This window comes from Gigantopelta aegis, chromosome 6 (genome assembly GCF_016097555.1).
Source record: "Gigantopelta aegis isolate Gae_Host chromosome 6, Gae_host_genome, whole genome shotgun sequence".
NCBI classification, from domain to species: domain Eukaryota; kingdom Metazoa; phylum Mollusca; class Gastropoda; order Neomphalida; family Peltospiridae; genus Gigantopelta; species Gigantopelta aegis.
In genome coordinates, this window is record NC_054704.1 from 46,163,618 (window position 1) to 46,176,839 (window position 13,222).

General features: G+C 37.1%; 1 protein-coding gene across 1 annotated transcript; it reads right to left on the reverse strand.

Moving 5' to 3' along the window:
- Positions 1-1,201: 1,201 nt before the first annotated feature.
- LOC121375705 (ceramide kinase-like) lies at positions 1,202-11,505 on the reverse strand. Its single transcript, XM_041503295.1, has 9 exons — positions 11,377-11,505; positions 10,414-10,611; positions 8,643-8,771; positions 7,884-7,947; positions 6,206-6,351; positions 5,902-5,976; positions 5,105-5,251; positions 3,977-4,248; positions 1,202-2,588 (listed from the first exon to the last, which is right to left on the reverse strand). The coding sequence occupies exons 1-9, from the start codon at positions 11,483-11,485 to the stop codon at positions 2,376-2,378; spliced, it is 1,353 nt and encodes a 450-aa protein (XP_041359229.1). The 5' UTR covers positions 11,486-11,505; the 3' UTR covers positions 1,202-2,375.
- Positions 11,506-13,222: the final 1,717 nt, after the last annotated feature.

Here is a 13,222-nt window from a genome sequence, read left to right on the forward strand (position 1 = left end):
ATCGGATTCAGGGGTTGGGAAGAAGATGAGTGAAGGGCGGCCCAGGCCTTGAAAGATCCTGGATACGTTAGTCTCATCGACTGTACAAAAGCCTTAAGTGTAGGTTTTCATGAAATGTGTAACACGTCGCAGACTAATGCAGACAAAAAGACAATTTGCGTCGGATTTTCTTTGCGACAAACTGACAAAAAGAAACCTGTTGATCTGAAAAAAGAAAGAAATGTTTTATTTAACGACGCACTCAAATTTTTTTATTTACGGTTATATGGCGTCAGACAAATGATTAAGGACCACACAGATATTGAGAGAGGAAACCCGCTGTCGCCACTTCATGGACTACTCTTTTTCGATTAGCAGCAAGAGATCTTTTATATGCACCATCCCACAGACAGGGTAGTACATACCACGGCCTTTGATATACCAGTCGTGTTGCACTAGCTGGAGCGAGAAATAGCGCAATGGACCCACTGACGGGGATCGATCCCAAACCGACCGCGGATCAAGCGAGCGCTGTACCACTGGGCTACACCTCGCCCCCTGTAGATATGCGTCCGTTAAATACTTTATGGAAACCAGGCTCTAAAGTGATTGTAAAACAGTCTAGAGCCCTGCATTATAATTAATTGTTTAATTCCGTCCCAGCAACATATATAATTGCTATTAGATGTAAAACATGTGATTACACCCGAAGATGATTACGCTAGATGCCAATCGAGTGAGATCGTTTCAAAAACATGTTGCAGCTGGAGTATAGTCATTGGAAGCAGTAGAGGGAACAAAAGACACCGCCTCCTCCCCCCCCCCCCCCCCCCCCCCCACACACACACTTTGAAGATTATATACACACGCAGATACAGGAGGGGACTCAATGGGCCCGGGCTCCCTATCTATGGTCAAAAAACATATATTAAAGAAAACACCCAAAACAAATGCTAACTTATCCCGTCCACCAGTCAAGGACCTTTAAATTCTGTTTTCGAAAACAACAACGGGTTTTGGGTCCCCTCTATTAAAAAAATCCTGGATCCGCGCCTGTTATAACCCCCCACCCCCCCCCCCACCCCCCACCCCCACCCCCCCCAGTTGATAATGCCTTCCTTTACTGAGCCATTGTCAGCTTCCTTATGTGAAAAGAAAAGAACCCATTTTAAGCCCAAGCTACACCGGCGTATTTTAAACACATAACATTAAACAACAACACTTGTAGTTTTATTATTTATTAAATTTTATGTAAAAAATAAATATACACATAAATAGTTTGGCAAGAAAACAAGTCGTATAACAAAATATAAATTAATATCAAGTTTGATTGCACGCAGCGAATCAGTGTCCAATGTGTTGCAACTGATTGTACCCGGATATAACCGTCTTATAACGTAAAACGTTTAAAATAACATCATCACAATGTCGTAATCCACACCTTTCAGCTCTTTTACGTAAGTAAATACATCATATAACGCATGCATGTCAATGTATTTTATGTCAACATGCATGATTGCTCAACGACCTTCAGGCCTATTGTAAGCGAACATTATTATTATGTCATCCTAACTGGAATGGTGTCATTTGCTAAAAATAAATGTCCTTAATGTCGGACAAGCTTTACTGTTCGATGTGCTGTTATTGAGTCCTGTTTGGAAGTGCGTACATGTGAAAGAGTTTATACTTTACAAATATAAAACATCTCCAAACATTAATACAAAGTAATGATAAACCATCTCCAAACATCAATATAATGTTCAACAAGTAATGATAACTTTGATAATGCTATTTTAAAACCGTGCACAAAATACACATACAAAATGTAGCATCTTAAGTCACAACCATTAACAACAATTCAAGTAAAGAGAACGATTTTAATAGCCTGTTAACCGATCGCGACATTATCAAAACGCCTGTAAATTTTATTCACACAATTCAAGCACTTTCTGGCGCATTATTAGTGGGGGTTCGTGGGTCCAAACAAACTTCCTTTTTGGCAATAATGTTTGTATTTTTTTACCAGTTCTTCGCCTTAAAAACATAAATGTGAACCATACAATGTACTAGTCCATTATAATCCTCACGACGTCTATGTTCTTCTTGTAATGCTTGACAAGAAGACGCCACCTTCAGTTCTTACATGGTCAAAAACTTCAACAATCGTAATTCAGGTGTTATTCTCGCGACTTCATATCACTTCTCTGGGTAGAACTGGTACCAAGAACATAAATTCATTTCTGCCATGCATCTATCCCGACGTCCAACTGAGCTCCTTCCGGTAAGGAGGCAACATGACCGATAATGCAATGCCTCATTCCCTAATGAGGAGTTCCTTTTCCAAGTGTCTAACCTGTAGAAAGCGTCCATAAAGAAGATTTTCGTTTTCTTTAATTTCACTCATTCAAGTTTCCAAACAGCGGAATTACATGTTTGTGCAGCCGGACTTCAAATTCCGGTTTTGATACAGTTATGACCTCGCCGTCACAGTTTATGTAATATTTGTCAACCAAGACGGTCTCTCCGTCACTGTTCGTAGTCACGGGACCTCCGCTCAACTTCACCCTGTAACCTCTAACTCGGCGTTGTTTCACGAAATCGAAGTCGAACTGAAAAATAAAAGGAGGCAAATAAATCGAAAGGCCATATTTCGGGGGGGGGGGGGGGGGGGGGGGGTTCTTGTATGTGTTGGGGGTTTTTTCTAAAGATAAGAAATAGGTAGCAAAACGTTTTAAGTTGCAATTTTGATTCCTCGTCCTATAATATATACTGATGGAAAGAAATAAGGGAACACATCGAATTGTAGACCAAATGCAATTCACAACTAGCGTAGTAATGTCTGTATTTCATACCAAGTTGTAATGTGGGGTTGAATGTCTATAGTGTTGAATTGGCTGCCTATATGTTCCCAGCCAACTTCTGACAATATGAATTGATTTTTGATGCAGTCATTATTTCTTGTTGCTATCTGTGTGATCCTTTATTTATTTCTATCAGTATATTTTACTTGTGTAAAATGCAAACACAACTACAGCTTATTTGATAAATTCATATGACGCACACGTCACGTTGATATTGTCAACTTTTAAACAGCTGCGGATGAAATATATTACTGAAGACAAGTTTTTCCTCAAAAGGTAAGGTAACTAAGTTCAGACGTGTTTGCGTATTGTACACGTACTTTGCTACATGGGAATTGAGCAGTGACGTAAATCCATACCGCTAGAAACAGAACACTACCAGATATCTTTCTTCTTTTTTTAAATGTTTTTTTTTTTTTTACCTAGACTGTAAGAAAATATCTTAGAGAAATCGAAGGATGACACGGTAGGGGGTAAAGTTGATGATTTATTATAAAATGCCTAAATACTGTCTACAAATTACACTTGAAGTTGCAGCTTCAAATGAAAGATCGATCGAGTTGGACAAACATAAAATGTATGCGATAGTTGGTCACATACTTTAAATTTTATTCAATTTATAAATTTTGTATAATGGCTCAAATCTTGTGGAGTATTGATATGTCCACTTATACTCGAATATGTTTGTCTTATAATTATGAGGCACAAAATTTATGAAATCAGTTCTCTGGTGAGTAATACTGTTTTAAAAGAGCTTCGTAAATGTCCGGTACGCGAATGTAATCGTTTATTTATTATGATAATCAGATCATATGTTCGTACCAACCAAAAAAAATGCATGTAACAACTAAGAAAGTCGTAAGATACTGCTAATACTCATAAGGTTAAACGTTTAAAACAAAATAGAAATATTGTCACATTTAAAATATGCACACCACCATTTTATTTTGAATCAGAAGAAAATTAATGGTCGAATTTACTAAGCCTGTTTCGACTTAAATGCGTATAACTACATATATTTACAATGCTTAAATACCTGCGTTTAAAAAAGAAAAACCAAAAATGCTTCGTAAGTAAATTCAGCCCTAATTTTGCAGCCACAAATAACGACGTGTCGAGAAACAAATGATGCTTACACAGTCAGGTCTGTGCTCCTTTACGGAGATGAGGTGCCGCACGTGCTCTGAGAACTTGCACTTGCTCGTGGTGAACATCGTGAGGGCGTCGTCGCCGAAGCAGGGAATCATCCTGCTGTCTTTGTCTTTCGCCCTCCTGGTTATCGTGTAGGTGTCCACCCCGTACAGCTTCCCCTCCGTCTCCAGCTTCTGCCACTCCATCGAGTCCGTGGGCAGAAACTCGATCTCGGCGTCAAACATACGACGTCGCAACACGGTGGCCATTGGGATTACTGAAAGAAGAACAAAACGAAAATGAAACTAAAGCTTCACGTATTTTCGTAATAGTTATATTTACTTTTATTATTATTATTTTTTAATCACAATGTTTTTATTGGAGTTTTGGGGTGTTTTTTGTTTATACAAAATATTAATTATTTATTTTATAATCTAAATTAAACATTATATATTGTACGAGGTCTAATATTCGTGTCTGTTATATATTCGTGGGTGCCGTAAAAATGACGATTTCTCGCTATGTAGTGAGTTTTGTAAGATTTCCATGGCCAACCGAAAGGCATATCATTCTTGTTGAAAAACATTTATTAAACATGTCTTTCAAATAAGTAAGTTGTGGTATATATGATTATGCACAGAGAACAGTACATACGTGGCCATGGGATAACAAAGCGTATGTATTTAGCGGAATCAAGTTGGGTACGTTTTTAAACAGCGAGTTGAAAAATAAATCGTATCTGACGGACACGACCACAATATTTTATTTTTGACATATCCTTAAAAACCGCACAAAAACCCAAAGGTTACAACAAAATTTAAACGTGTATTCCAAGTAAAACAATGAATACGCTTCAATGAATAATACACATGGAATAATTTGTGCGTCACTGTCATCAGTTTCAGATTAAATTATACGTCACAGATCAATTACTTTCGATCGTGCTTATTGTTTGTAAGTTCCGCCCTGACGTATTCCACCACCACAAATGGGCGACTGCCTCTCAATCAATCAATCAATCAACCATTTGACTCGTGCTTACGTCCACTGAAGGTTCAAGCACGACTGTCTTGGGCACATTCTCCGAGGTTTTCAGTGAAGTGAAGTTCAAAGGTGCATGGTCGAGTACTTACTGTTAAATCGTGATGCGCCCATCCATCTGAATTTGTCACAGTCTTTCATGATGTCGCCGAACAAACCGAAGCCAACCAGTAGGCCCGAGTACAAAGAGAGCTTGTGACCCTGGTGGATACTCGCAGCACTGGCAGGTCGTGTCTTGCCTGGTCAAATACAGAGAGAAAACAAATAAGAACATATCTTTCTTTCTTTCTTTTTTCAGCAAGGTCGTACCTGGCCTAAAAACACGGGGAGGGGTAGAGCCATAAGTATAAAAATAATGATTAAAAATAATTATTAATAATGGAAACGGAAAGTCACGCACTACTTAGAAAGGTTTGGGGTGGGAGAATTTCTCGTATAAGATTTTGTTTTCCAATTATAGATCCTCCAAGATGCATTATTGTACATATTAAATATATTTTTCAATTACATTTTGTTAAATAAGGATGTGTATATAGGATTTTGTTTTTCAACTGTAGATGCTCTAAGATGCATTATTGTACATATTAAATATGTTTTTCAATTACATTTTGTAAAACAAGGATGTGTATATAGGATTTTGTTTTTCAACTGTAGATGCTCTAAGATGTATTCTTGTACATATCAAATATTACATTTTCTTTTTTAAAAGAATGTGTAATTGTAGTAACCCCATGCGGTCTACCCATCCCCTAGAGTAAATGATCTGTACACTATGCCTATTCCAGAAAGAAGCAAGATAATGGGTGGGTTTTTTTCAAAAATAGAGTGGATGGTTCCTTGATTTACAAAAGACTGATTGAAGATTGGAATTATTTGTAGATCATCTTACCTAATGCGATGTATATGGCTGCTGTCATGACGTCACGACTTCCATGTAGATATTGCACAATGCAGTCACCAGACCCTGGGATATCAAATACTAGTTGTTAGAAACATTCTATACAATTCTTCATTAACACTCTGTTTGATATATCTTAGTGCAAATATTTTATTTTATTGTATTTCTTTTAGTTGATTGTTCACGTATATATTATTAAGTGATATACATTTTTATAAGAAATAAACTGACTAAAATATATGCATATACACGTAGCTTGTTTCTTTTCCATTTTAAAATAAAAATTTAAGCTTACCAGCTGGAATAATGCCAATTGGAATTTTTGATGAAACTGTTTCTGCATCCGGGTCATTAAAATCAATCCCAGCATCCTTCTGCGCTCTCATTACAAGGCCGCTGAGACACTCGCAGACTATGCCATCTCCACCAACAGTGACGACGCTACAAATGAAATCATATTATATATATTGAGTTATTCATTTATTTAAAAACAAAAAAGAAAGAAAAAAAAGATAGAAAGAAAGAAAACACACCACACTTTGATGTTAAATAACGGGACACTGAACATTACATATTTGCACAAAACCAAATAAGTGGCTTCCCATACAAAACCTCCGTTTAACGGACGAATATATGTATACCAGAGAGCGAAAGTACAGACTTTCCTTCTAATTTACAACAATATAATTTGCTGCTATTCTAGAATTGTTTGTTCAAATATTGTGTCGCTTAGCAACTACAATGCGATGGTCCAACAAGTTCGTTGTCCGATTTTTATTCATGGTGATGCTTTAAAAAAAAAGTCTCAGATTTTAAATCTGAATACCGTAGATTCTTTTTATATAGTATTCCGAAGTTCATTATTGCACTTTATAGATAGGTAACTCACCTACCAAATTATATAAAAAGAATCTACGGTATTCAGATTTAAAATCTGAAACTTTTTTTAAAGAATCTCCATGTATAGAAATCGGACAATGAACTTGTTGGACCATCGCATTGCAGTTGCTAAGCGACACAATGTTTGTTAGCAGCAAATTATATTGTTGTAAATTAGAAGGAAAGTCTGTGTGTGTGTGTGTGTGTGTGTGTGTGTGTGTGTGTCTATATATATATATATATATATATATATATATACTGTTTTGGTCAATTGGATCTTTTTGGGGAAGTTACCTATCTATAAGGTACGCACGCACGCACATGTGACACACATACAAACAACTGAGAAAGAACAAATAGTAGTAGCCAAAAATACTGGCTGTAACCAAGCCAAATCTCAACGGTCTCAACATCAGTCTGAATAACAAAACAACAACACTTTTGAACCCGTACCTCCGTACAACGTAGAGTCAAAAGAACGCTCCGACAAAATCAGGACACCTCCCCCCCCCCCCCACACACACATACACACACAGAGGGAGACAGACAGACAGACACACATACACACAGAGGGAGGCAGACACACACACACTGAGAGAGAGAGAGAGAGAGAGAGAGAGAGAGAGAGAGAGAGAGAGAGAGAGAGAGAGAGAGAGAGAGAGAGAGAGAGAGAGAGAGAGAGAGAGAGAGAGAGAGACGTAATTGCCGCTTTAGTGATTAAACGCGGGTCTGAAACAACAAGGACTGATTTAGGTGCGTACCCTACCTGAACTTCGAATAGATATTTTTTTAAATCCTGTGTTCAACGTATTAATATAAAGGATTGTTATTATTTGTTTTAGTGGATAACATGTAATAGTTTGGTCGCCTGATTGTTTTGGGGAACGATTATCTAAAATGCACGTATGGGAATACTGTAGGAAACTTTTTTTTCTAAATTGCACCTCCTCCTTAAAACTTTTTTTTTTTTTGGTCTTTTTTGAGGGGAGGAGGGAATTTTATTACTTTTTTTTAACAAACTGAAATAAATACGTAGAAAAAAATATCACACCAACGTCAACACATGAAAAATCTAAATATATTAATGTACTTACGCATCAACGTCAGTTAAGTCAACAGTTTGAAGGATTTCCTGTGCTTGCTTTGGTCGCTCGGTAACTGGAAAATACAACATACATTCTAATTAACATTTGCCAGCGCAAATTTGTTTTCCGTAGGTTTTTCTGGTATACTGTATCCTAGGGGTGGAGGGGGATATTGCTTGAGGTGCAATAAATATTTGCTACTAATAGGTACATGTATATAGGCCTAAGGCTTCACGACATTCGTCAAACAGGAATCCGAAACCCGCTGTTTCTACATAGGCTACACTAACAAAAAAAACCTCTGCACACGCGCCTTAAAATAGTGGGGGGGGGGGGGTGGAGTAAGGGGGGGGGGGTATTTGCCTTTCAGAAAATATGAAAACCGCTCTTTTTATTTAAAAAAAAATGGTTTAATTGGAGAAGGCTCTATATAACTGTGCCCAGATTCTTATGTTTTATTACCACCAACCCAACACCACCCCCACCCCCAGTTATTTTTTTTTGTTGGGTACGGCCCTGTTCAGGTAGGCACTCTACCGCCTAACTACATCGCGGCCTGATACAAATATTTCATCACGTACGATCATGTATCAGCTGTCCTAACCATGTGACTATCCTGTGACCTTACATTGATACAAAGTAAAGCAAGCACGTGTTGATTAGTTACGGTGTAAACTTCAGTTGTTATCCCCTACACAAAAAGTTCCAACAGTATCTTTCTTTTTTTTCTTTTTCAATACCACCTGTCGGATATTAAATAATACACACCTATAACTTTTGAATTGATTCCACACAACTGGAAAAAGGGCTCCACCTTCTTATGAAAGACTTCTTTTGCCTTCTTTCGTCCGCTGTTTGGATTGATAATCACCAACACTTCCCGTGGTCTGGTGCTGTCTACAATTTAAAAATATAATGTCCATAAAGAAGAAGAAGAAAAAACCTAGTAGGGCGTAAATGTGCCGAATGGCCGTTTAACATACAGCCCAGTGTATTGATAGGAACATCATATCAACAGGTGGGAAAAAAATATATAGTAGATGTCTATTTATAGCTTGTATAATACAAACCAGACGATAAATAAGATTTGTGAGTGTATCGAATGTAATAGCTAACCTCAGGAATTCATGTATATAATTATAGACTACGTTTATAATGTATTTCAGACCCGCCCTAGAGTATGGAGAAGCGAGGTAACAAGCAAACCCATCCAGTTGGGGGAAACCCCATGCATGAACCCCGATAATCTTTTGACCTTGACTACAAGTGGCCTTAAAAAAACCTTATTACCGTACTTTTGTACAAACTAAACTTTTGATATTAGGGAATACATACATAAATGTCTACGTATATATAATACAACCCACTCCACCAACCACCAACCACCTCCCACTCCGGGATGTAGGAATCAATGGGATGTGGTCTTTTATCCTCTCAGTCGAGGTCCAAAATATGTACTTCGTTAATATAAATTAATATGCCCCCCCCCCCCCTTCATACATACACACACACACACACACACACACACACACTAAGTATATACTATGTCAGACTATGTGTCCCGCTCCCCTCTGTACATATCGTTTCCACGGGCATGCCCCACTTCTCTCCTAGTAAAAGACTTGATCCTACTTACATGTGACCTCATTAGTGGATCAGTTTTAAAACATGGATATAGAATTGGAATTTTGATATTGGCGTACAATACTGTTGGGTTTTTTTTCTTTAATGATGTCTGTTTTGTCAGGGGGTTTTAAAAGATCGACAAAGAGACGAATTACCACGAGACCTCGCGCGGCCTTAGAATCACCCCTGGGCAGAGCCGGTTTAAGGACCCGCGGGACCCCCTTCCCAGGATATATATTGTGCAACCCCCTCGGGGAGAGGAGAAAAATAACCTGGGGAAAATAGATCTAGGCCTACACATCACCGCGGGGCCCACTGAAGCGCGGGGATCATAGCACGTACTACATGTTCTACTAGGATAAACCAGCTCTGCCCCTGGGTGCAAATGTAACACTGTGCACTGTATGAATTAGGTAGCAGGTATATAATACACTTTAGACCTGGCACGAACACTTTGCAGCCCAGTTGTGACAACACGGCCAGGGACACCCCTTTTGTTGGATTATAAATAGCAGCCGCGTCACGCCAGATATACAAATCAGGTGGAAACATTCGCGGCCTTACTCGTATTTTTTTATGTTTTTCTTTGGCAACAGAAAAGAGTTAGGCCTACCTGTAAGTAGTCACATCCTAATTGCATTACCCGTATCTCATATAAAGGTAACTACCGGAGTCGTAATTTTTAAAATAAGAATAATGGGAAGATACATTCGTCTGCTTGTTTGGTTAAAAGAAGAAGAAGAAGAAGAAGAAGAAGAAGAAGAAGAAGAAGAAGAAGATGATGATGATGATGATGATGATGATCATCATCATGATCATGATCATGATGATGATGATGAAACAAAATATACATTTTTTTAAAACCCACATAGGTTTACATTTGAATTATCTTCAAATACACACAATTAAGTACCTTTAAGTCTTGATTGGATAGTTTTCACTAATTTGTCCAAGGTATCGCCTTCCCCGTGAAATATGAGTTTTTTCACTGACAGTTTCGAACTGGTCACATCTTTGGCAATGTACAGAATAATTCCCGTTAAGTGCAAAGAATCACCCTTCCTGGTCGTCTCCGATTTTAGGGCAATCATCTGATCGATTGCAATTTTACCTGCAAAGGAAATACACAAAAAAACCTGTAAAATGGTAAAAGCATTTATTATAATTTCTGATATAATTTGAATTAGTTTCTTTTTGTTAATAAAAATAATAATAATTTTAAAAAGCGAATAAGAAGAGAAGAAATATAAAGAACTATGCCTATGTAATTCGATGTTGTCAGTATATAAGCATTGGATGCAATGGTGAGAGGCACAGCCTCCTTGTCCAAATTGAAAAGCAAAGAAACACACGAGATTGAATTAATATTTAATTTTATACTCCTACCAATTCTCTGTGAAGTGCACAAAATACTTCATCACAGTATTATCATATTATGAGAACATTATTTCAGTACGACCAAGCTTGTTGATTATAAATAGTACATAATAATTATAATAACTGATTCCCCCTTCACCCCTATAGCTGGCATCGTCCAACCCCTATACATTTCATAGCCCCAATATTAAGTATACACATAAGGACACACATCATTAAGAAGCGTTGGCTGCAGGTTTATTTTAATTTAATGTTACATATTTTATTTACTTTTAACGCTTCAAGAGATCAAAAACAATTATATATACATAAAAAAATATAATAATAAATAAAAAGAGAAAAACGTAAGTATATTACACACAATTTATTATCTTGTGCACAATTAAAACAAAAAGAAAAGAATATCGTAAGTAAATTATACACACAATGTATCACCAGCTGCATATTAATTATATATCAATTATTCTTTTCGATACTAAAACAATACAAATCAACTTACCACTTTGAAGTTTTCCATTGATCTTTTTAGTAGACGTGTATGAAAACACAGTCGACGATAAAGTCACATGGAATTTCTTTCCATCTTTTACAAGAATCGTTCGAATCATGTTTTCGGTTCTGTCCGTTATATTAGATAACCCAGTGTGTACAATGCACATGGAATCCCGATGTCCACCTTAAATAGAATGATATCACCAACCTCTTTTCCGGTCAGCCAATCAGATGTCTTGTCGAGTCGGGGAAACCTCTTACCTAGGGCAAGTCGCAGCTTGTGCGGAACTGGCTAAACCAAACCGAGGCTCGTTTTGTAACCATTCACAGACGGCCTTTAATTTCTTTATCATTTTTCTCCATTCATGGTTGTGTGGAATTGTGTACTAGCCTAGTGTTCCCATCTCGTCGGTTTACCGCAGCTATCTTACAATCACAACTATGTATGGGAACGGCAAATGGAATGGACAGTTTAAATTTTTGTGATTGTAGCAATGTAATCACAGATCTGAAAAAAAAGAAAAGAAAACGTATAGTTTTATTGATTGATTTATTTATTGAAAATTGCAGTCGCCATTGTTGTACAATGTATTGTTTGTAATTAGGACTCGTAAGTTGAATAACCTGTGTCCAATTATTTTGTATATACAGATTATATGCAATAAAATATGTTTTCAGTCAAAATGTTAGTCAGTGGTAATAAGATAGAGGTGCATGTATTATGAATCTCAATGAAAGCTACTGGAGTTCACGCCTTATCGCCACAAGCTAAGTTTATAGTAATTTGTTTCTACACGACACCCTAAACATGCCTTTCCTACATGTCTCATAAAGTTAAATAATCGTGTCTCATGTATTACCCCAAGGCAATATAGGATTTTTATATATATATATATATTTGAAATGATATATATGATGTGATGTGATGTGATATGATGTGATATATGATATGACATGATATGATATGATATAATATGATTACCGTGGGGTGTTTTTTTAAATTGTCTACATGTATTTTTTGCTATGGACTATTTGCGATTTTTGTTCTCCCAATGCATGTTTTAGTCGTATACATTTTCAGAGGTTATGAATGTATGTGTGCGTGTGTGCGTGTATCACGTGCGCGCTCGCGTGTGTGTATATCAATGCATGTGTGTATGTGCGTTTGTGTGTGAGAGAGATAAAGTGTGTGTGTGTGTGTGTGTGTGTGTGTGTGTGTGTGTGTGTGTGTGTGCATGTATGCGTGTATGCGTATGTGCATGTTTGTCGAACCTGTATGCAGATCCGCAAGAACGATATGCACTTTTAGAACAAGAAAGTAAATGCCCCGGCCCCCTTTCCGTTCCTACGACCATGGTATGTATTTTTGTATGTATGACATTTGTAACGGACAATTATCTCAAGGGCAGACGACATCTGCCAAATGATGCAATATTCAAAAATATGTCAAAGAGTCGGTAATGTCATTAACAAATGTCTCTTCCAGACACAATTATATTAGGAAGTGGGTCAGGAGAGACTAACACCCCGAACACAAAACAAAACGTAAAAGAATTCGCCAGATTCTGATACCGTTTTAGTTATGATGCGATAATTTCTGGTATTAAGAAAAAAATAAAGAAGAAAAAACAAAAAGAAAGATTGTCCAGGATCTTGAATTTTTTTTTCAATGTAAATGTTAAGCTAAAACTACATATTGAATACATTAAATCCTTGTACATATTAAATCCTTGTTTATAATATCAGCATCGGTTAATTCGGTGGGTTTTTGTTTGTTGTTGTTGGGGGTGTTTTGTTTTTTTTTTGGGGGGGGGGTTGTTGTTGGTTTGTTTTTTGTTTTTTTAGGGGGTTTT